Source organism: Amphiura filiformis, chromosome 4 (genome assembly GCF_039555335.1).
Source record: "Amphiura filiformis chromosome 4, Afil_fr2py, whole genome shotgun sequence".
Classification (NCBI taxonomy): Eukaryota; Metazoa; Echinodermata; class Ophiuroidea; order Amphilepidida; family Amphiuridae; genus Amphiura; species Amphiura filiformis.
The window spans coordinates 82,744,480-82,766,522 of record NC_092631.1 but is presented as its reverse complement, the minus strand read 5'-3'; the positions used below and the strand labels follow the sequence as shown (position 1 = coordinate 82,766,522).

General features: G+C 36.3%; 1 protein-coding gene across 5 annotated transcripts in view; it reads left to right on the top strand.

Annotated features, from left to right (window-relative positions):
- The window catches only part of LOC140151521 (E3 ubiquitin-protein ligase TRAF7-like), a 174,976-nt gene that overhangs the window by 55,028 nt on the left and 97,905 nt on the right, over positions 1–22,043 (top strand). For all 5 annotated transcript variants that reach the window (XM_072173889.1, XM_072173888.1, XM_072173891.1 and 2 more), the window contains one exon: positions 3,821–4,004. In XM_072173889.1, coding sequence (XP_072029990.1) covers positions 3,821–4,004 — 184 coding nt within the window. The remainder of the gene's footprint in view (positions 1–3,820; positions 4,005–22,043) is intronic.

Sequence of the window (22,043 nt, the reverse complement as noted above, 5' to 3'; positions counted from 1 at the left end):
CGCAGCGATCAATTATTGATCATAATCCAAGACAAACTTAGCAATCAATAAACACGCTTCCAGTAATCTCCCATTTCCTGACTGATCTTATTAAAAGAAAAAAAATCATGGCACCTGTTGCTAATCACGTTTTAACTAAAAATTTGACGATTTTTGACTCACACCAACAGCAACTCACGCACACACATACACTCGCACATGCCATGACCTCTTGACCTGAGAATCCCTCCTAACATATTGCTTCCTATTTGAGTCCTTAATGCATGGGATTCTCAGGTGGACACTCCCATATTATGCACGCAAATCTTTTTGGTTTGATGGCAAATTGACAAGGAAAGGATTAATTATGCCGACACATCAGAGTTCTTACTAGCCCGTTAAGCACCCTAGTGAATGCAAGATTTCCGGTATTGAACCACGAAAGTTTCCACACAAAGTACCGGCCGGCTTTGGGTTAACAATTGGAGTGACTTCATTCTGCCGGAGATGGCGTGTAATGGGGGAGGGGGTGATTGAATCGATAATTGTTGCGGTGCCAGGAAGTCTTGACAGGTTACGCTGAATTTCATCGTACATTTCAATAAGAATTTCACAGAATTGCAAGTCTGTTTCCTACAAAAGTCATACAATTTGCACTCTATAGAGTAGAAGCTGACCTTTAATATTCACTTAAATTATTAAAAATTGTTTTTTAAAACTTTTTAAAACTTTAAACTTTAAAAGTAAAAGAACATATTATAGTTAGTTTAGTTGAATATTGTTTTTTTTTTCTTCTGCAAATATGCTTCAATTAAGTTTATGTCAGTTTAAAATTTTAAAGTGATATTTGTGATTGTCAACAGATAGAGAAAGTGAATTGTGACATCAAAAGGGGGGACTTTGCATGAAAAATAAATCAAATGTGAAATGATATTTTCATGTTAAGTAGAATTTCATTAGCTTTATTTTGAAACATTACTTGTCAGAATTGATCAAAGAATTCAGATTTTATTGTTAAATTAAATCCTGATTTCTTTTTATGTTCTTTACATTTGTTGAGGTACATAGAGGAACATATTTACAGGCAGATGTCACTTTTTGTTTTTAATTGCATCATGAGATGCTGGGCAAATCTCAAGTTTGTTAAGTGATGGATAAAAAGATCAGAATGTATCTGTCACTGTAATAATAATAGTAAACCATGCTTATTAAGCATATTCCATCATATAGACCCCAATATGCTGTACAAATAACTACAAGTATCCAGAATAATATACCTACACATACATGAAACAAAAATATATAGCAATGGCAGAAGCAATAAGTTTTTGCATTTTTCACACAAGATGGAAGCTGGTTCCAGAGTTTGGGAGCTGCATTGCATACATTAAATGATACCGGGGTACTTGGCCACTAAAACTGTCATCTTATCGGATGAAGATGGCTATTGTGACCTTGGATCTTGATTGTTTGTAGCTGCATACAGAAATATATAGTAACCCATTTTATCATAAGTTACAACAGGTACCCTAACTACTCATGGGGTATCAACAGGGTTGCTAAACCCGCGATTTGGTAGCCCAATTGGGCGACTTTTGAAGATTTTCCCTGCGACTTTTTACAATTTCCTGTCCCATAGAAACCAATGGTTAAGAAAAAATTTGGGCGACTTTTCAACATTGGCTCCGCGACTTCCGATAGTTTCCTGCCCCACAGAAACCAATGGTAAAGAGAAAAATTGGGCGACTTTTCGATTATTTGACCCGCGATTTGGGCTGAAATCTTCTGGCAACCCGGGGTATCAATGGTAAAATACCATATTGAAACAAGACTATTGTCATAACTCACGATGGATTTTACAACATTTCTCTTTTTAAAATCAATCAAAGTGTCTATGAAGTTGCTTGAAAAGTGTAGGGCTTGACCGATATGGTCAACGAAGCAGCAGATACCAATATCATTGGTAGTTGGGCCTCGGTCCTAAGATTATTCAATATCTAGGAAACATTTAATCAAAAGTAAAAATGCTAATATAATGATTTTCCTGTCATGGGTTAAGTCCTCTTCAGCTTCTATCCCTTAAGACTCAATTGTCATTTAGGTGGCATTTTGCTATCATTACAAGCATTAATTCAGATTAGTGTAACATATTACTTAATTACAGCAATAGTTAGGGTATCAGTTGAATGTGTGTGATTAATGCACATACTTGATTAGGGTGTGTGGTTAGTGTAACCACACCAAAGGAGATGTATAAGGGGGTTATATAACAAGGCCAAGTTTACAGACTGGATGTCTTGAATTCAACTATGGATTTCCTAGGTATTAATTTATGTTGATAGCATATTAACAAGGTTGCAATTTGACTCATGGCTAATGATGATTGATGATAAACAAACCCTCATAATTATTGCTTGGATTAGGAGGGAGCTGTCTAGTAATGTGAAGCAATGTTCTGGTGTGCAATGTTCTGGCATAGACCCTGGTCTATGGTTCTGGTGTGCGATGTTCTGTTCACGTGCAGTAATGTGTTATTGACTCAATTTTGATGAAGTCAGTGAAGGGCAAAATAAATTGATCATAAGGAATAACTTCCATCTATGGTATTCAACTTAATTAGGGCCCTTCCCTAATAAGTGCTGCTACATCATTTTTTGAGTGCTGACTGTCTGTGCACACCCTTTTCAGTGCACCCTGTACAGCTGAAATCCACCAATTGTTTAAACATTCCTGTATAGGATTGTGCTAAATTTGACTTAGACAAATAATGTATTTAGATTGTTTATGCTTGTAAATTCACATTCTAAACACCCTTAAAAATGACTGACTTTAGCGCCTCTGTTTGCTATATAGGTAGAATACAGTATTTTGGTCAAACACTGTAAAATATAAATTTCCACTCCAATCAGCTAACGGCAAAATTCACAACATGTAAATATCTTTTGTGTAACATTAAAGTCCACATAAAAAACCTTAAAATCACAATTTTAAAAACAATTGAACAAGTGTAACAGCATTATAACACAAAAAATAGCTACTTTTATAAAGTATAAAATTATGAAAAATTTACATTTATAATCTGCATAAAGTTGGCTTTCCATTAACAAGTTTGAACAGTTTTCTTTCTCCAATACTAGGTTTATAGATGTGTTACAATAATGTAGTGTAAGCCTTTTCCCTCTCACTACAAATGTGCATATTCTGATATTGCTTGTACCTGTATTGTTTTATGCAAGAACAGGTCTTCTTAATTAAGCGTTCAAATTAAATTAAAACCTGTGTGAATGTACCGGGACTTCCTAAGGATCAGTTGTCCTTTATTTTCTTCTTGGCATCAAATATCTGCCTGTATCTTAAGCTATCAAGTTATCATCACTGAAATTAAACTTAATAGATATCACTTTTCCTTCCACTATGTGGTTTTGTGGTATATTAATGATATGTTATTTCATCCCTTGAATGCAAGTACTATTATTGGGCAATTCCATATACAATCCATACTCCTCCTGTAGAAGTTTTGGGGAATATCTTCCACAGGGGGATTATGAACTTCAAATGGAATGAACACATTAGCAGCTCCATTTGAAACTCATCCTCCCTCTGTGGAAGATTCTGGTTGAATCTTTCACAGAGGGTGTATGCAATTCAAATGGAATTGCCTATTGTGTTCGTTCCATCTAAAATTCATACTCCCCCTGTGAAAGGTATTTCCAAAATCTTCCACAGGGGGAGTGTGGATTTTAAATAGAATTGCCCATTGAACACTTGATTCCCATTGATCTTCTTGCTTGCAACCAACAAAGTCATAACTAGTTCATATTTTTTAATTTTTTCTCTCTAGACAAATGTCCCGTGGATGAAATGAAGCTTGCGGTGGTTGTGAACAACATCGCTGTGAGTGAGCAGATTGGGGAGCTGTATATACACTGTAAATTTGGATGCAAGCTTGCTGGTACAGGATTACCTGGGGAGTTTGAAGTAGATCCTGAAGGATGCCCTACAACGATGAGAGTTAACGAGAGAAGGTAAGGTCATAGCTGCATGAGGATCTCAAATAGTCCAATGTCTCAACACACAGTTCTTTAACCCAAATATACTTGTGCACTTGCAAAATGACCTTTGATATATGAAGAGCTTATTTCCAAACCGTGTCAAGTCCACAACCCCATGTGTCGCATTTACTTGTGTTATACAATCACAATTACTTTGACAAGTTTGACATTACCAACAATGAGTTGTACCGTCAGCAAGCAATTATTTACCATAACAATGCTGCATAACAATATGCAGACTATTGTTCTCATTTGGGAAACAAAGGCCTCACACAGTATTGTTACTGTTTGTTTGCTTTGTAATGGTGCATCCCACCACAGACCCTAGGGTCTGTGATCACAAGCCATTGCAATATCGCACAGGGAAATCAGATACATGGGTTTGTGGACTTAACACGGTTTGGAAATAAGCTCTTCATATGTTGGGTACAAAAGCTTGTAACCAAGATCTTGAGGCCATCTTATTTGGGCAATGCTTATTGAATTGAGTTTTGAACTGTGCCATTAGAAATTGGATTTTTTTTAAAGCAGATGGTGTTGTTTTGGAAGTGTGCATTTTTGTTGTGTTGGGAGACAGCTTGGTGCTGTGACACCTGTTTTGCCCATCTAACTGGGGACATGAATGAGATGAATGTGCATGTAATAAGGGATACACAGTCAAACAGGGAAATCCCCAGTTCCATAAACAGCTTTAATGCTACGCAACTGGGTTTATGTGTATGGGGGTACTATGCCCAGTTGACCTGTAAACAAAATCTGAGTGGCCTTTTGCCTGTCAACTGGGGATGTTTTGACACACCCATGTACAATTGGGAAACCCCTAATGATAGGTGTGTAAACTCATTGCCAACTGGGGATATCCTCAGTTGAGAGGAGAGTGAATACAAGTATGTGTATACAATTTAAATGTTGATGCAAGATTGCCAGCATTGAGCTGCCAAATGAGTATGAAGTGGACCCAAAGGGTGTCTTATACGGATGAGGGCTTATAAGAAATGGTAGGTTCCTGTGCTTTGGAAATTTGTATTTTTGTTATGGAGAGGCAGTGAGACTGCAATGTGGTTCTGTGTATGCAAGGTAAATTTGGAGGCTAGATTGCCGGCTACTTAACGTGTATGAAGTGGACCCAGAGGTATGTCCTATGAAGATGTGGATTGGCAAGAGATGGCAGGTTCCATGTGTTTTGGTAGTGTGTATTTGTGTTGTGTGGGGAGACAGTGAGGTGTTGTGATGCAAGTCTTTGTATACACTGTGCATTTTGATGGCAATGCTTAGCTACTTAACATACATGAATCAGAACCAGAGGGATACTTATAAAAAGATGGTAGTTTCTTGAGTTTTGGAGAAGTGTATAGGGTTTTGGAAGAAGCCAGGGGATGATGTGGAGGAGTGTATTTGGCATAGATGCGAATAAATGAATATTATGCATAAACTTGAAGTGTTTTCCTGTATTTTGAGAATCGGAGCAAGTAAGTCTCAACAAGAATCGCTGCCATCTTGTAAAGTGACGATGAAGACAATTGCTGTCACTGATAGTGCGAAACTGTTGTGTGATGCAAGAAATAATAAATAAGGCAGCCACTTATGATATTCTCATATCAAGGTATGCTAGAAACAATGTACACTGTATATGTGCAAATTGGTAGGTAGATTATTAGGAAGCTGTATGGAGTGTAATGAGCTGTATATCAGATTCCTGTATAATGTGCTCTTAGATGAAAAGGAAGTCTGGTAATAATGGAAGGCACTGTAAGAAGGTAAGTCTTGATAGCTTTCTCACCTTATAGGCCTACTCAATACTTGTATCTGACTGTGGAACATATATATGTCAAGGTGGACTTGCTGCTTCTGTCATGGATAACATTCTAGGGGTTGTGCTAGGGCCAGTAATGATCACAAGCCAGTATGTTCAAATTTCACGCACTCACAGGCCATCAACCAACATGCTGCTGACAGGGGTGTGATTCTTCAGGATTTTTCCTGATTTTGGGATTTTTGTGGCCAACTGATGGATGGATGGTGGCCAAACTTTATGCAATTGTATTGATTTTCAGCCTTTGGGGGGGGGGGGGTATTTTAGCTTTACTTAGCTACTACTTTCAGGATATTTTACATGCTTTGAATCACACCTCTGTGCTGATTCTTTGGTCATCGGGAGGTACTGAGAGACCAGTAGTTGCAGAGTCCTTTTGTATTTCATTTGTAGATGCTACCACTGAAATTCAAATTTGTATACAGTCAATAAGTGGTGTTCTTGTGGTAAGTGCCCCCATACTAGCTATCCATGCAGATAATAAGAGAAACATACTCATTATGGCAAGTATATGTCTAGTTGGTAGCTTCCACTTGTGGTAAGCATTGTATACTGTGATTACTGCCGTATTTTGTTACAAGATATTATGCATATGTAATCACATAGACAAGATAATTGCTAATTGGGTTATTCCAATTGAAAGTCATACAGCCCCTATGGAAGACATGACCTTAATCTTCCACACAGAGTGTAGATTTCAAATAGAGTCACCCATTTAGGTAACCCCATTTATAATTCACACTCCCTGTGTGGAAGATTAAGGTCATGTATCCCATAGAGGGTGTATGAATTTCAACTGGAATACCTTATTACTTGCTATAGCTGCAGGACAAAGTAAATGAGATGCATTGGGAAGTGATAGAAAATCTTATGAGCTTGGCTGTGTACATAGAAGACATTGTCATATTCAGCCTAGGTAAAGCAGAAAAAAAGTTTGTTAAGTCTTAAAGTCTTAAAGTTTGTTAAGTTATTACAGAGTGCTCTAGCTGTACATGTATTGACACTGGAGGCCCATAGCTACAATGTTGAACTAATTAGAAAAGAATATCTTGATAAGGCAAAAGAAAGAAAGTCTTTCCTAATATGTAATTATACTTGAAGCCCCATTATAGCACATTTGTTGGCAACTTTGATGGCAATAGTAGCAAAGTGCTAATCAGCTTTCAGATCATCAAAGTAGAGCTTACTGGATGAGAGTTACACATAGTATTTGCATGATTTGTTACGATGACTCGCAAATTTACAAAATATCACCAAAAATGTCCTGTTGATGTACATTGAAACGTGAACCCACATCAAGTTTACTGGTCGGTAGCAGTGTAAGCGGCCCACGGAGTCTGTATGTCTATGTTATCTGTCGGTTGTACTCCCTGGTGCCAGGGGGTAAAGGATACAGTAAACAGTTACTAATAAGAGTTAATGGTACTCCATTTGGGCATAGCACTTCTGACTCAATTTACACTTACAATCCAAAGTTTGTATAAATTGGGATCCAAATTCACCTGGGATTCGTGGCTATACGGTATGCCATCAGTTTTATATATATAATTCTACTGCTCCCCAAACTTCCCCCTCTCCTTGCACGACACGATGTGCTTGTGGCTCTTCCCTGATGCAATCTCTTTCCCATGCATGTGTCATTGCTTTATCATTAGGGTGGGGTTATGAGTGATATACTTGGGATAGGGGAAGAGACTGTACACCTTAAGGCGGTATTTCATATGACGGGCCCTTGGGAATAAAGCTTCCATATCTTGGTTTGCAGAACTAGCTTGAAGTGACAAGTCAAAGGTCTGTACCACAGATTTTAATGGCACTCTATATGGACTTTGCTTGTTATTTGTGTAGTTGAACATAGTCCCCCTAAAACTAGGATATAATTTTGTGATTAGGTGGGTTAGATTGCCTGCATTTGGGGAGTTCAGATGCAATATGCAATATATCATAAGGCTGCTCTGAATATTTTGTGTAATAATAGTGATGTTATCTGTTCCAACTTCAGTGATACCTCATTAATTTCCTTGAACCTTTGGATGTATAGGTATACAGATTTTACTTTGAAAATCAATATAAACTCTGCTGTTGTAGGGCCAGGTATTAACAATTACAATCCACACATGCCCCTCCAGTGAGCATATCCTAGACAGGACAATAATCACAAGGCAGCACATTAATCGTTCACATCTAAACTCTTTTTTCTAACTCCTGCAGTGTATCATCAAGTACTCCTTCATGTTTATCACATTAACACTTTAAGTGAGTGAAATAAGAGTAGAAACACTCATATGTAGTGGTATACATTCATTTTCAGATTTAATTTGCAAAAATTAAAAACACCCAGATGTATTTTTAAAGCTGGCATAATATGAAGTTCAGGTTTAAAATGTGTAGAGTCGATATAAATGTAAATATATGTAAGAACTGTGTTTTTCCCTAATCATGTCAGTATAGAAACATTCCATAAATGAATGGGGTCACTTCAGGATGTTTCTTTTTGCCAGGTGCTTGTGTATTCAATTTCTCATGTTTTCAGCAAATTTTGTCATCAGGCAATATATATGTAAATTAGCTAGGCTTACCAACTAAACCAGGTTAATATGTATGTAAATTAGCTAGGCTAACAGCCAAACCAGGTTAATATATGTAAATTAGCTAGGCTAACCAGTTAAACCAGGTTAATCTATCTAAACTATCATCAATATTTCCGCCGGTCCAAATTCAATCTTTCATGTCTGCATCATCTTATTGTTTTCAGTCTCAACTCAGCAATCTACTGTAAGATATCTTATCTAAATGACTTGCATTCTTTACGTCTCCCAATTTGGAGAAAAAATAATAATAAAAGGGCCACAAATCTCTAAAGATTTGGAATGTAACTTAGAAAAACATTGGATTTGTAAGTGGTATGTGAATCATACAGGTTATTGGATCGGAATCAAGAAATGGATAGATTTCAATCGTAATTGTATAAATAGCTGGGGGTTTCATCTTAATGAATGTCTTGTGGTACGGATGTCAGTTTCAATTGCATCTCGGAGCTCACCTGGTGAAGGCAATAGATGGTGTTTTACTATACACAGTCAGATTATTTCATTATGGATACCTCATATTGCATTAATTACCATGTGTATACTAAGCTTCCAGTATTAGTAGGCATCTTGAAGCTCACCTTATGAAGACAAAGATTCTTGTCAGGGCAATAGATGGTGTTTTACTATACACAGTCAGATTATTTCATTATGGGTACCTCATATGCATTAATTACATATGTGTACCATCCAGCTTCCAGTAATCATGGTATAAATAGGCATCTTGAAGCTCACTGTAGGCAAAGATTCTTTTCAGGGCAACAGGTGCACAGTGTTTTACCATACACAAATTATTCCTTTATGGTTACCTCATATTGGAAGTACCGCATATCGCATGTGTACCACTTTCACATACTCGGCAGTGGGGTTTGACCCACACCCTTTTTATTTTATTTTGAGGCACCCCTGAAAATTCCTGACCCTTTTTACTGAGGCACCCTTTATACTGAAAATTCCTGACCCCACCACTTTTTGTATCCATTGATGAAGTCACACGCATTTCGAAGTAAATCAAGTATGCCGAATTCTGCACCTATTTCACACGTGCTAGTCCGATGTTTTTCTCTCCATGAAGTTGATACATTATGTGAATAATGCAAATTTTATGTGAAAAGCTACTACTGTACTGTACAATAAACATTTTAATGCATAACTGTACTTTTTTGGCGTCCAAATGTTGTTCTTGTCATGAACTGATTCGTATCTCGCGTGCGCTCTGTGACTTTATCCTACCCTTCTTCGCTCAATCAATTATGCATATGATTAATGGCGTCACTCATACATACGATCGATGTAAAGAATTAACTACCACACATCGTTAAAAAATCGGACATTTGCATATCACGGAAGGGCTTCCGGGGAGGATATTGTGCTGGTCTGGACTCACGTAAACAGGCGCTGGGCCTGCATCAAATGGAATTTTATCTTGCGCAGGTTTGGCGATTTATGATTGTTTTAACATTCAATAAAAATATACTGCAAGCTGAAACAAGCCCATGCTTTTTATTTTATTCCCACGCTTTATACCATTCCACGCTGTTTACCCAAAAAGTTTAAACCTCCACGCTTTTACCAATTTTCAGAATTTCGAACCGGCACGCATTAAAAAGCGTGGACTGCCGAGTATGTTTCAGTAATACATGTACGCACGCTGGTATTTTGTTCCAGTTTGCATACTCAACTCAACTTTACTATTTTGGGTGGTTTTCCCGAACCATGACAGCTCCCCATATATCTTCTTGTCCTGCATCACAGTCCCCAGGTCAGATCCTTCCAGTCCAGTGTCCTGCTTGAGCACAGCTACATCTAAAAGTCGGACATCCATACATTAATGAATTGCACTTGTCCCCTTTGAATGATGTTAACCTGACCAAGATAATCTGAACCAGTTTACCAAGTAGAGTTCTTATCAATTTAAAATGTATTAAGTCATGAGGGGTGCCTTTAATCCATACCTGTGTAGCATACTTCTTGCATGGATGACAGTCGTTAACAGACCATTGCCTACAGTAATATTTGTTAGGGACGCATCAATTTGCACCGAGTTCAAGGTTAATAAAAGGAGGGGGGATAGGTCAAAGGTCAGCTTTCCTTGTTGGGGGATGTAGTGAGCCTGCAGCGTTGATATTGTCATGATATGGCGTCAGATTATGAGTGTAAAGATCACAAAGTGAGGAAAAGTTTTTTGAGCAGTGGTCTGTGACTGTATTTCCGTAATTAAAATGCATTTGTCTAATCATATCAGATGGAAAATTCAATCATGTTGTACACCATTATGTATCTCCAGTGGGAATTCACTGTTTCTATTAATGGAGGTTTGATTTGGGTTGGCTTGATAAGATTAAAACTTGTTGAGAACAAAGTGATGATTTTTGTATCTGTGAAACACTTGAAGCCCTTTCAAACTATGTTGCAAAGAGCCAAATAACTTGGATTTGTTGGTTTATGGCTAAAAGAAGCAACTATACTATAACCGGCTCTTAATAGGCAAGAATTAATTCAGGTTTTTTACTGCACTCGTCAATAAAGTCCCAACTTTCGCCTGCGTAAATTCACAAAAGTGTGCGCCAGTCAAGCAATACACAAAGCACGGTTCGCGTAGATGGTGTGCTATGAGTTTTGTGCTTTAATTGTGTATTGGAGATGATGCCACTTTGTTCCACAGTGCTTGTGTCTTGTAATCAAAGGATAGAGCATCCCCAGTCATTGGGATATTCTAGTTGAAACCCCCCTATTGAAGACATTACCAACACAAGGAGTGTGAATTTCAAATGGGGTTACCTGAATGGGTGACTACATTTGAAATCTACACCCCTTGTATGGGAGATTAAGATCATCCATAGGCTTGTATGAATTGCAACTGGAATGACCCATTGATGATCAGAGTAATTGGCATGCGCAACACATGTATACAAGTTTCAATTTAAATGAGTTTTAGAATTCAGGCCGCAGGGTAGGGTCAATAATAAGATTGATGGAAAAGTATCCAAGGCGATAGTTTTAGGGGCTGGTCATTATTTGTGAACCAATGATATTCATTAACAGTTGGTGCGATAGATAATAGCTATTCCAATGGCAGCCAAAGAATTAAAATTTAGAGGGGGCATATTTTGTTCCTGTTTTAGAATTTTAGCCCAAATTGAAGGTTCATTCTGGTATTTGATGGACCAATGCATGTGAAGTGCACAACAGTATGCAATTTTACCCTATTTTTGGCAAAAACATGGTATTTTACAGGCTAAAGAGGAAAATGCACAGGATAGTTATTGCTTTATTTTTACTTCTATTCGGATTTTTAGGGGGGACTGTCCCCCATGGAAATATTTAGGGGTCTGTGTCCCCTTCCCCTGGATGTTATATGCATTGTTTGTAGTAATTGACATTAAGGTACTGTCCAGCAAAGAAATTCATTTTTCAGCAAAGAAATTCATTTTTCATTCAAGTGTACCCCGACCAGTCAGTCAGGTCATGATCTGTTTCTGTGAATGACCACCTGATAGTTATATGAGACTCATTTGCCACTGGCTATAGGGCCATATTAACCTTATATTTCTTCCTAATGATGAAGGGGACTAGCAAACTGTATATTGGCTATGATTGTAATGGGGCACTGGATCAAAGTGGCTCACTTAGCTGCTTCCTATTCCAATAGCTGTGACACAGTTCGGTAACCTGTGTGATCCAATATAGCTATACTTTGACATTTTGTATTTTGAGGGATGAAATCTCATACTCTAAATCATTGGGATGAATCAGAAGATAGTGGTGGTAAATGTGATTTATGAACTGTGGTGAGAGAGATGAGAGTATATTGGTTGGTAGGTGATGGATTGACAGGCAAATGTCAAGAAGGGTTTAGACGAGCTCGCTTGACAGTTTACTGGCAAGATTATTTCCATTTCAGACCCAGATAGTTGCACATCAAAATCAATAGTGCTGTGTGATAGCACATATCAATTTACACTGATTTAGGGATTGAAGCAAAGTCTTCTACAGGATATATTCAAGGGCTTGGATATAGGCGGTATGCCCTGGTCTTGTGTGACATGCATAGAATCGCCTTAGCATTTGACAGATTTTCATCATAATTTGTCTCATGCTTGGATTGGATCTAAGTGAAAATTCATAGAAATAGTTGAATTTGTATTGTAGAGTTATGTTAAGGAATGTGACAGTATTAGGTATCATCAATTCACAGACACCCCTTCTCTGCTAATGTGTTGAATTTAGAATGAGAAAAGAAAATTCACAAAAAAAACCACAAGCAATATTTTTTCATAATTATACTGTGTACAAACTATCCCCATGTGCAGGTCCCTCACTTTTGTCCACCCGTTGCAGAATTTGATTTGACTTTTTTATGATATTATTATTATTATATTGTTTTCTAGCCCATTTTGACTTCATTTGGGTATTCAAGTCAGGGAAATAGTACCCCCCCCCCCCTTTGTGAAACCATGGGCCCTGAGCCCTGTGCAGGTATATGACTCATGCTCCATTGATGGGTTATTATAGATGAAAATTGTAATGATGCAATCCATCATATTCACTGCTACCACTCAAAATTTAAATTTACCTGTATGCTTCATCATGTCAGGTAGGACATCAAAATGTGAATTTGATATGTTGAAACACAATTTGAAATGTATCAAATATGGATGTGACTGTAAATGGGTACTGATTAGTTAAGGTGATGCTCCCCCTATGAATCTTTTCAAAAACATTATGAAAAGGATGGAATATATGTTAGGAATGGTAGAGATCTAAGGAATTGGCATAAATGTGAATTGTAGAGGAAATAAGGCAAGGAGTAGAAGATAGCATAGTTTTTGTTATCTTCAGTAGATAGCATAGTTTTTGTTATCTTTAGTAGATAATAGCTTTGTTATCTTCAGTAGAAACAATGTGTTTCAAGAAACAATGAAACACCTTGTTTTTTTAGTGAAGTTTATTTCATTTATTGATCAGGAAGTACAATAACTATAATTTTGTTACATTTAAGTCAATTACACCTGATGCTATTAAATTTACAAGATGCTTCTCACAATATGTGGATTCACTCAGGCTAAAGTCAGCAGTTGTGGGAAAAAATGAAAATGATGCCTAAAAAACAAAGGTTAAAGCTGAATTTTTTTTTTCAATTTTTCTCCCTATTTTACTGATAATTCAAATTGCTTACAATTTCACCTGTGTAGGTCAGACGGTCAGACCATATCTTAACTTGGTTAGTGTTGCCTTAAACATTTGAAAGCAGTAATATCGTCAAATTCTTCAGTAACAATACTAGAGTTAGAACTAAGGATACAATAAAACCTGCCGAAGACACCTTAAAATCGGTTGTAATTCCGTGTGGGGTACCATCATGCAGTATTTTATCTGTTTTTTGAGAGGCACTGTGTTTTATGTTACAATCCAATATAAGTCGCATGATAATCGGTAAAGTGCTATGAGAATTGTGATGGTGGAGTGTCCTATTTCTGGCTGGCTGGCCTTAAAGGTAGGAATATTGTTTGTTATCGAGTGAGGTGGTTTGGGGAGTTATAGTGTAAAGTATCGTATTATGTGCAGCTTAGGGCTGAGCCACAGTATGACACTAGTTGCTTTCCATGCCATATTGCTGCTGAAATTAATAACAAGTTACCATACCTATAAGTTGGAGGAGATGGTGCTGAAGAAAACAGTTTTTAGTGTTGAAAGCAAATGTTAAGGTTATTAATTATTTTAAACTGTTGTGATTTGGTAGTTCACAGCATCTTACGAATGGTAGTGAGCTTTGGCAAAAACTGCATTGCTCAATTCATAGCGGTTAGCGTGTAGAAGAATTAAAATATCACAGATACACTTTTATAGGTGCTGCAGTTCTTGAGTTACGTTGTAAAAAGGGCTGAAACAACAACACTTTTGTAAAACGTACATAACTCATTAACAACAATAAATTAAGCAAGTTTGCAAAGTATATGATTTGTAGAATGAACTTTTGCAAAACATCAAGGTGTTAATTTTCAATAATATATTGATATAGATAATGAAAATCGTTTTTTAGGTTGCTTTGACCAACAATACCTCGTCTACCCATAACAAGATCCCCTTAGTAAGAGTGCATTTTTAAAAGTTTCTTGCGATCTAAACAATAATATGTATCAAAACAAGAGGCGAAAAAGATAGTAAGCTCTGAAATAAAGAATACTCCATTTCTCATCTCCTACTTAACTGAGTCTTGTGGTTCAACATCCCAATGACCATGAAAAGCCCTGAAAGTTGGCTGCAAAAACAAAAAAAAATCAGATATCAACCCCTTGGTTTACACATCTGTTGCTACAAATCAAGGCTGACATCCTGAAAGTGTTAAATGGAAACACAATTATTAGGGCTGACATTTGCAATTGATTAGATTCCCTGAATATCTGGAGGTAGGAATATTAAAGTTGCACTACAGGTCTTTCAAATAATTTGTGGACATCAAACCGGCTATGTGTTTCACGTTATCCGGGTAGGTTTTAGCTATAAACAATTTCTCCAAAGTGGTGCAGTTATGGCCTCCCCTATCTCCCCCCTTGCTACGGCCCTGCTTAAAAGGGCTAAACACAGTGTCTAAGGCATTTCCCATGGGCACTTATAGGGAGAAAGCATTTGGGTATTTACCATGCTTACTGAGGGGCTCAAGTACCCCAGTCCCTTCTTTGTAATGTATGATGAGCCACTAAAGTGCTGGTATTTCACAACATGATTTGATTTGTCAATCAGGACTCTACTTTCCATATTTACACCTCACATGCTAGAAAAATATATGTAAGAAATGTGCAGGGAAGGACCTGCCAAGTGGCACTATGTATTGAACATAGCATGTCCAGTCCTGCATGCTATGCTAAAAGCAAAATATCCTCAGCGTTGTTTGTGGACATTGATCCCATCTATCCAGTAGAACCTAGTCCTCTTTAGGGAATTCCCCAGTAGTATTATGTTCTTGTCAATATCAATTTGACTATTATACATGTCTGATGCAGGGAATTGTTTCTTCAGGTTTCGATAAGTGGAAGGTTATCATGTCATTTTGTATGGTTGTCGATTCTAAATGGATGGAAGCTTTAATTAAAAATTTCAATTTTTTTGGCCTTGTTTTGTTTAAGCTATTTGGTACTAAAGGGAATTGCATAGCAACACAATTACAACTCTCATTGTTACTTTAAAAGAGGCAAAATAGAAAAACTGGACAAATCTGTTCCAACTGACCAGCTGAGAACCAAGGGTTTTTTTACCCAGCAAAAATCAAGACTCAAGGTGCTGTAGTTTAGTCAAAATTGAAATCCGAAATTGAAAAATGACCGTGCTGTAGTAAATTCCCATTTTCCTTGCTTTACCTCAGTTGTTCAGCTCAAAGTTAAAACCGGACATATCTGACAGTGAAAGCTAACATTTTATGGAAAAGAAATACTAATCTATTTTTTATGGAAATATTACAACATAGTTATAAATTTTACAATCTGGTTTTGATGATTTCTGATTTAGCGAAGCACTGATAGAGTCTTCAAAGTCATGATCTTTAAAATGAATTTGGTTAATTTTTCAAACCTGATTTTTTGGTAGTTTTGTTAAATTTGTTTACACATGTCCCATTTGGATTCAGCATTACAGTTGTAGGATAAAAAAGCAATTAATACCTTTTTAAAACAAGACATTAAATCCCACATAATAGTAACACCACAGTTAGTAAGTTGAGTTTCTTAATTTTCTTTAATTTTACCTCATTATCTTGGCTTAAAATGACCAGAAAACCTTCCTGACTTATTATATTACCGGTATTTATTAGAGATTGACAAAGAATAAAAAAAGTATTGCATATTATGGCTTTAATGTGTTGCTCAAGATACAAGTAGTCTATGTTTATTCATTCCATCATTTTTCATTTATGAGTGTGTGTTCCTGTCTCTGAAAGATTCAAGTATTAATTTATTATAGTTTGAAGTGTTTTTCTCAGTTTTGTTTGAAAAGTCATATGAATTATTGAAAAATTGTAGAAGAAAACAAGTGGCACTTAACGCTGCAAAGATAACTTGAAATATATAGAAGTTCATATGATTAGAACTTAAATGTATAGTTGTATACCAAGATTTTCTTCTTTAATGTGGTTCATAAATAAACTGATTTAAATGTGAATCTCAATTTATTTATTATAGTTTGAAGTGTTTTTCTCAGTTTTGTTTGAAAAGTTATCTGCAAAGATAACTTGAAATATATAGCAGTTCATATGATTAGAACTTAAATGTATAGTTGTATACCAAGATTTTTTTCTTTAATGTGGTTCATAAATAAACTGATTTAAATGTGAATCTCAATTTATTTATTATAGTTTGAAGTGTTTTTCTCAGTTTTGTTTGAAAAGTTATCTGCAAAGATAACTTGAAATATATAGCAGTTCATATGATTAGAACTTAAATGTATAGTTGTATATCAAGATTTTTTTCTTTAATGTGGTTCATAAATAAACTGATTTAAATGTGAATCTCAATTTGTTTGTAAGTAGCATGAATTATTCACATTATTCAATTGAAATTTTTAAAAAAGTAGCTGATTAGATATGGTTAAAAATAAAACAAATTTGTTTCCTGTAGGCTGCATGCATTTAGTTTTTAGAGCAATTTTACCGCATTTCATTAATTTTTTGTTTTGAAATTTAGAAAAAAATTGTATTTGTGAGTAAAGAAATGAATAAAAAATTGTTCAAAATGATTTTTTGTCATACATTTTGTTTTACTAGCAATGTTTAAATAAAATCCATAAATTCTACCTCAAATCAATCTATGGTTATCCTTAAACTTAATTTTTATTAAAAATTAATTGTCATTCAAATCTAGCCAATTTTGCACTGATTTGACATTAAAATTATATTTGCGATTTGAAGCATATGTTGCCATAAATCCTGATTCTAAAATAAAAATATTAAATAAATTAATAATAAAAAAAAAATTGCATTTTGGTTTTCAAGCCACCTACAGGAAACAACGTGTTTGCCTCAATTAAATTAGAGCAGTTCTTGAGAAACACAGAGTATACAAATATTGTCAATTTATCATCATATGGTTCATAGTCTTGTGAAAGTGCAAATTTATGAGCTCTGCATATAGAATAATTCATCTGATGAGGCTGGTAAAGTGATAAAGTGAGTTAGTCAAGCAGTCAGTTAGTCTTGGATCAACCACATGGCAAATCAATAAAACAATATCAAAAAAACATTCATATGTTACAACGCATATTTATTTTCCAACAGCATTAATGTCAAATAGATTCTATACCTTTATGCTTTATTTCATTAATGTGTTGTTGTACATGAGCAGGCTATCGAGCTGTACCAACATTTCTTTACGCTTTTTAACTCTCTTAACTCGGACATTAGCAATCTGTTTTGGCTTCTATCAACATTATTGATAAAGCGCTTTTTAGACATGATATTGATTCAATTGCAGCTAAATCAGCATTACTGATGCTTTAATACAAGAGAAGGGAAAAGTGTTCATTCAAGGTCACTTTAATGCACTTACAGGAACCTGGCATTTGAATAAAATAACATGTTGAAGCAGAGTTTGTGCTTATTGGAGTTGATGAGTACCCATCTCAATCGCTAGAGCTGTCTCCGTAGTAGCACATCATTTGGGGTCACTAATCATCAATATTCAATGGTATGCAATGAGGAAAGAGACTATTTACTTTCTTGTCTATTCTGAGTGATTTATTTTAGCTTGACTTCTGCGTAAGTGTAAAACCAAGCAATCTTTTATGCATTGAGGCAAAACTAGTGCTCTTTAGAAAGCGAGAAATAGCCAAAACAAGTTGTACTGCTGCTAGGTCAACCACATATGGGAATTATAGATGTATATATATATATATCTACATATATATGGATGCCATTATATCAAGACTATTGGTTAATAAACAAAAACCGTGATGATAATGGGGGACATTTTTAGCAAGTGGCTTTGGGCTGTAGATCCAATTACGAGAAAATGTCTCGGGGATATGGTGCAGAGGTAATATTAAAGCGTAGATGCAATGGGATGGATAAGTACATCGCCTTAGTGTCACGTATGGAGGTAATACACAGGCAACTTGATTGCTGCATGCACGGTACAGCGTTATTGACTATATGCACACTTGTCTGTTCTAACATCGGAAAATATCATGACTGATGAATTTTAAGCCTCTGCTTTCACGTCTGGATGTCAGATACAGTATTAGTTTCAACTTTTGTTGAATATGTACAAGCCGATAATGTCAAGTTGATTTTGATGTATACATGGAATATTCTTGAGTAGCGATGGAATAGAGAATCAGCTGTTTGGATAGAAAACGAGTAACCTCATCCAAAGAGTTAACCCAAGTACAGTGTTCATCTGCAGCATCAGGCTGTATCCAGTGTCTCGTAGAAGAGATTGTGTCTGTCATGGCAACTTGGTTGTGTCGACTACCCATCGACGACGGCCACTGCGACTTCTGCGATATATATCGATTAATTCCATGCAAGGATTAATGTAAACAGAACTGATGGGATTTGGTAGAAAAGTGTAGCTACTAAAAGCATGGATGTATACATATTTTGGTGGGTGTGCGGAGTATGCATGGAGGAGTAATTCACAATGGTGAAACCGAAGAGGAATTTCATCCCGTTGTGTTCAAGATTACGTGTTGAGGATATACCAAGGTACAAACTGAAGCGGTAAGCTACGGCTTGTTGCATAGATGGAGCTAGCTAGCTAACTAGAAACTAGAGCTAGTACCCTAGCCAAGAAAATTGATTAGTAACTAGCTAGCTGTGCGGTATGCTCCATTTATAGTGTAGAGATATAAGAAAAGGTTGGGCTCTTTAGAATTTTAGGATAATTTAAGTCTATGGTGAGAAGTAATGTTGATAGTTGTTATACAATAAAAGGAAAGGGGTTATAATTAATAATAAATTTTAACTTTAGGCAGTAATTATATATAGTGATGAGGGTTAGTAATACACTGGACACTCCTATTAATTTTGATTTAAATGCAAATATTTACGTAAGAGGCACTGGATTTTCACGATGGAACCATCTGTCTGGGACCTAAAGATGTTTACCATTTGACCATTTGCACTCAATACAGGCCCAGGGACTTTGAGGTGAGAAAGATGTGTATTTTACTTTTACTGTTTGTTTCAGTTCAGGAAAGTAAATTTTATATACTTTTTTCACTTTTAAAGTAAATTTTGTAAAGTGCTCATGAGCATAAACACAGAAGTGATAAACAATTGCACTGATTGGCTGATGAATGTTCATGATAACGTGATGGTTGACCTATATTGGTCATCTGCGCGGAGAAGAGGAGGAGACCTTGCATCTTCTACGCAATCAATCATCACCATCAGGTACCCGGACCATGGAAGTATGAACAAAAATATCCTTTAGTATTACAATTAAACTTAAAAGTGCTTAACCAGATTACCAGCATCATCCCCTCTACTTTACCCAATCAAAATGCAGATATCAGATAAAAACTGAGGTCACATTTATCTCATAACCCCAGTGAAATTGAAGGATATACACATTTTTGCTTCTATAATCCAAAACCCAAAACTTGGAATAAGAACATTTGAGTGATGGGCCTCAATGTGAGAAACAAAAATGTATTACAATCGGACCGCAATTTGATCACACGCTCGACTTATTATTTTAAATGAAAATGAAAAAAAAATAAAAAAATAAAAAAAATAAATGAAATTCTATCTAGAAAATTGAATTATAAACAATGCATCCCGGAGACAGCGCTGGAATATTAATAAACAATACTGAGCTATTCCAGGTAAAATCCACATCCCCTATGGAAGACATGACTTTAATCTTCCACACAGGTTGGGCTAGACTTCAAATGGAATCACCCATTCAGATAACCACATTTGTAATTCTATTGTGTGAACTATTGAGGCCATGTCTTTCATAGGGGGTGTACAGATATCAACCGGAATGTCCCAATCCAATAGTGAAGTGCCATGTCAGAATAATATGAGTAGGAAACTAAGCTGGATTAAATAAATAAGATGAAGTCCAATCAGACTGGACCCTATTTAGTGTTTCCCACATACATACCTGATGACAGTAGATCAGGTACGACTACCGAATAGGGTGCAACTTGCTAGACTTGAGTCCAGTCCTCGTTTACGGAGTTTAGGGTTATGGGTTATGGTTGGGGTAGAGCAGTCTTGTAACCCGGTGTTATCACTTAACATTGACTATGTGTACGCATGATCGTTCCCAAAAAAAAAAAAAAGGGGTTATGTTTAAACTATGTTCGCGAACATAAAATGTTCGCGATATTTAAAAAATAGGGTTGTTTTTGAATGACGGTGTACTCGAAATTAAAAAATAGGGTATGGTATATTTTGTGAATCCTGATGTTGAAATCATTACACCATTTCTTGCTCAATTTACTCCCGGATTTCACTTTTGTGAAACTTATGTGCATTCCAAGTAATATTCAGGAACTCACTTCCCAGTTTGGCCGCTGTGTTCTTTGGTACCGGTATGTGTTCTAGAAATGTTAAAAAAGGGGTGCTTTTGTAAAAGTGTACTTGAAATGCAAAAAATAGGGGTAATTTTTAAGGCTAATTTGTACCCGTTTTTGTGTAAAATAGGGGTAACAAATGCTGAAAATGTTCTTGAAACCGCGCAAAATAGGGGGGTATTTTTGACTTTGGGAAGCGATCATGCGTTACGCCTTTGAATAGGAAGTGACAACACCGGGTCTTGTAATAAGACTAGTCGAGTTGTACCCTGTTCGGCAATCGCTCCGTAGATCATTACAGTATCAGGTGGTTTATAAATACTGCTCCTGTATAGCAGGATATTTCATTAACCTTAACATGGACAATGGTTTATTGCTATTGGAAGGGAAAGAAGGAACAAAAAAGGAGAGCAGATGAACAAAGAAGTCACTTGGGGATTCAAACCTTAGACCCTTTGCGTGCCAAGCACAAGATCACTGGCCGGTAGCCATAGGCTTTCGCTGGCCTAGCCAACAAAGTGATTGCATCATGGCATCGTGTGGGATGCACGCATGCGCAGTGCTTTTCCTTGTAAGATTATTGGTGGTTTAGGGTTAAGTTTGATTGATTTTGGTTGTTTTGAACAATTCGCAGTTTTTTAATTCATAATTCATAATTTCAACTAGCTACACATAAAAGCTTACGGGAAAAAATGTTTTTACGGGTGTTTAAATATGCAGAAATTTGTGAAATTAACCGCAAACACAAAATATCCTGCTGGATGAAAAAAAAGCATCAAATCTTGATCTTATTACATCAGGTGGTGTGAAGACACGATCTGATCACAACCGGAGGCTGACCTTTGACAACGTTTGGCTTTTGATTTCAACATTGAAACTTGAATATTACAAGCAGGTAACAATTATAGGAAGATTATGCGTGCTCAGGTGCAGCTAAAAATGCATGTTATTCGTTATATAGTTCAAATAAAACTGAATAACATAAATTAGCCTTTTCTACATATTCATACTTGATAGCTTGTTAGCATTCTATGCACACAACCCCAGGCATATGACCTAATAATATATACTTAGAACTGGCACTGATTGGGACCT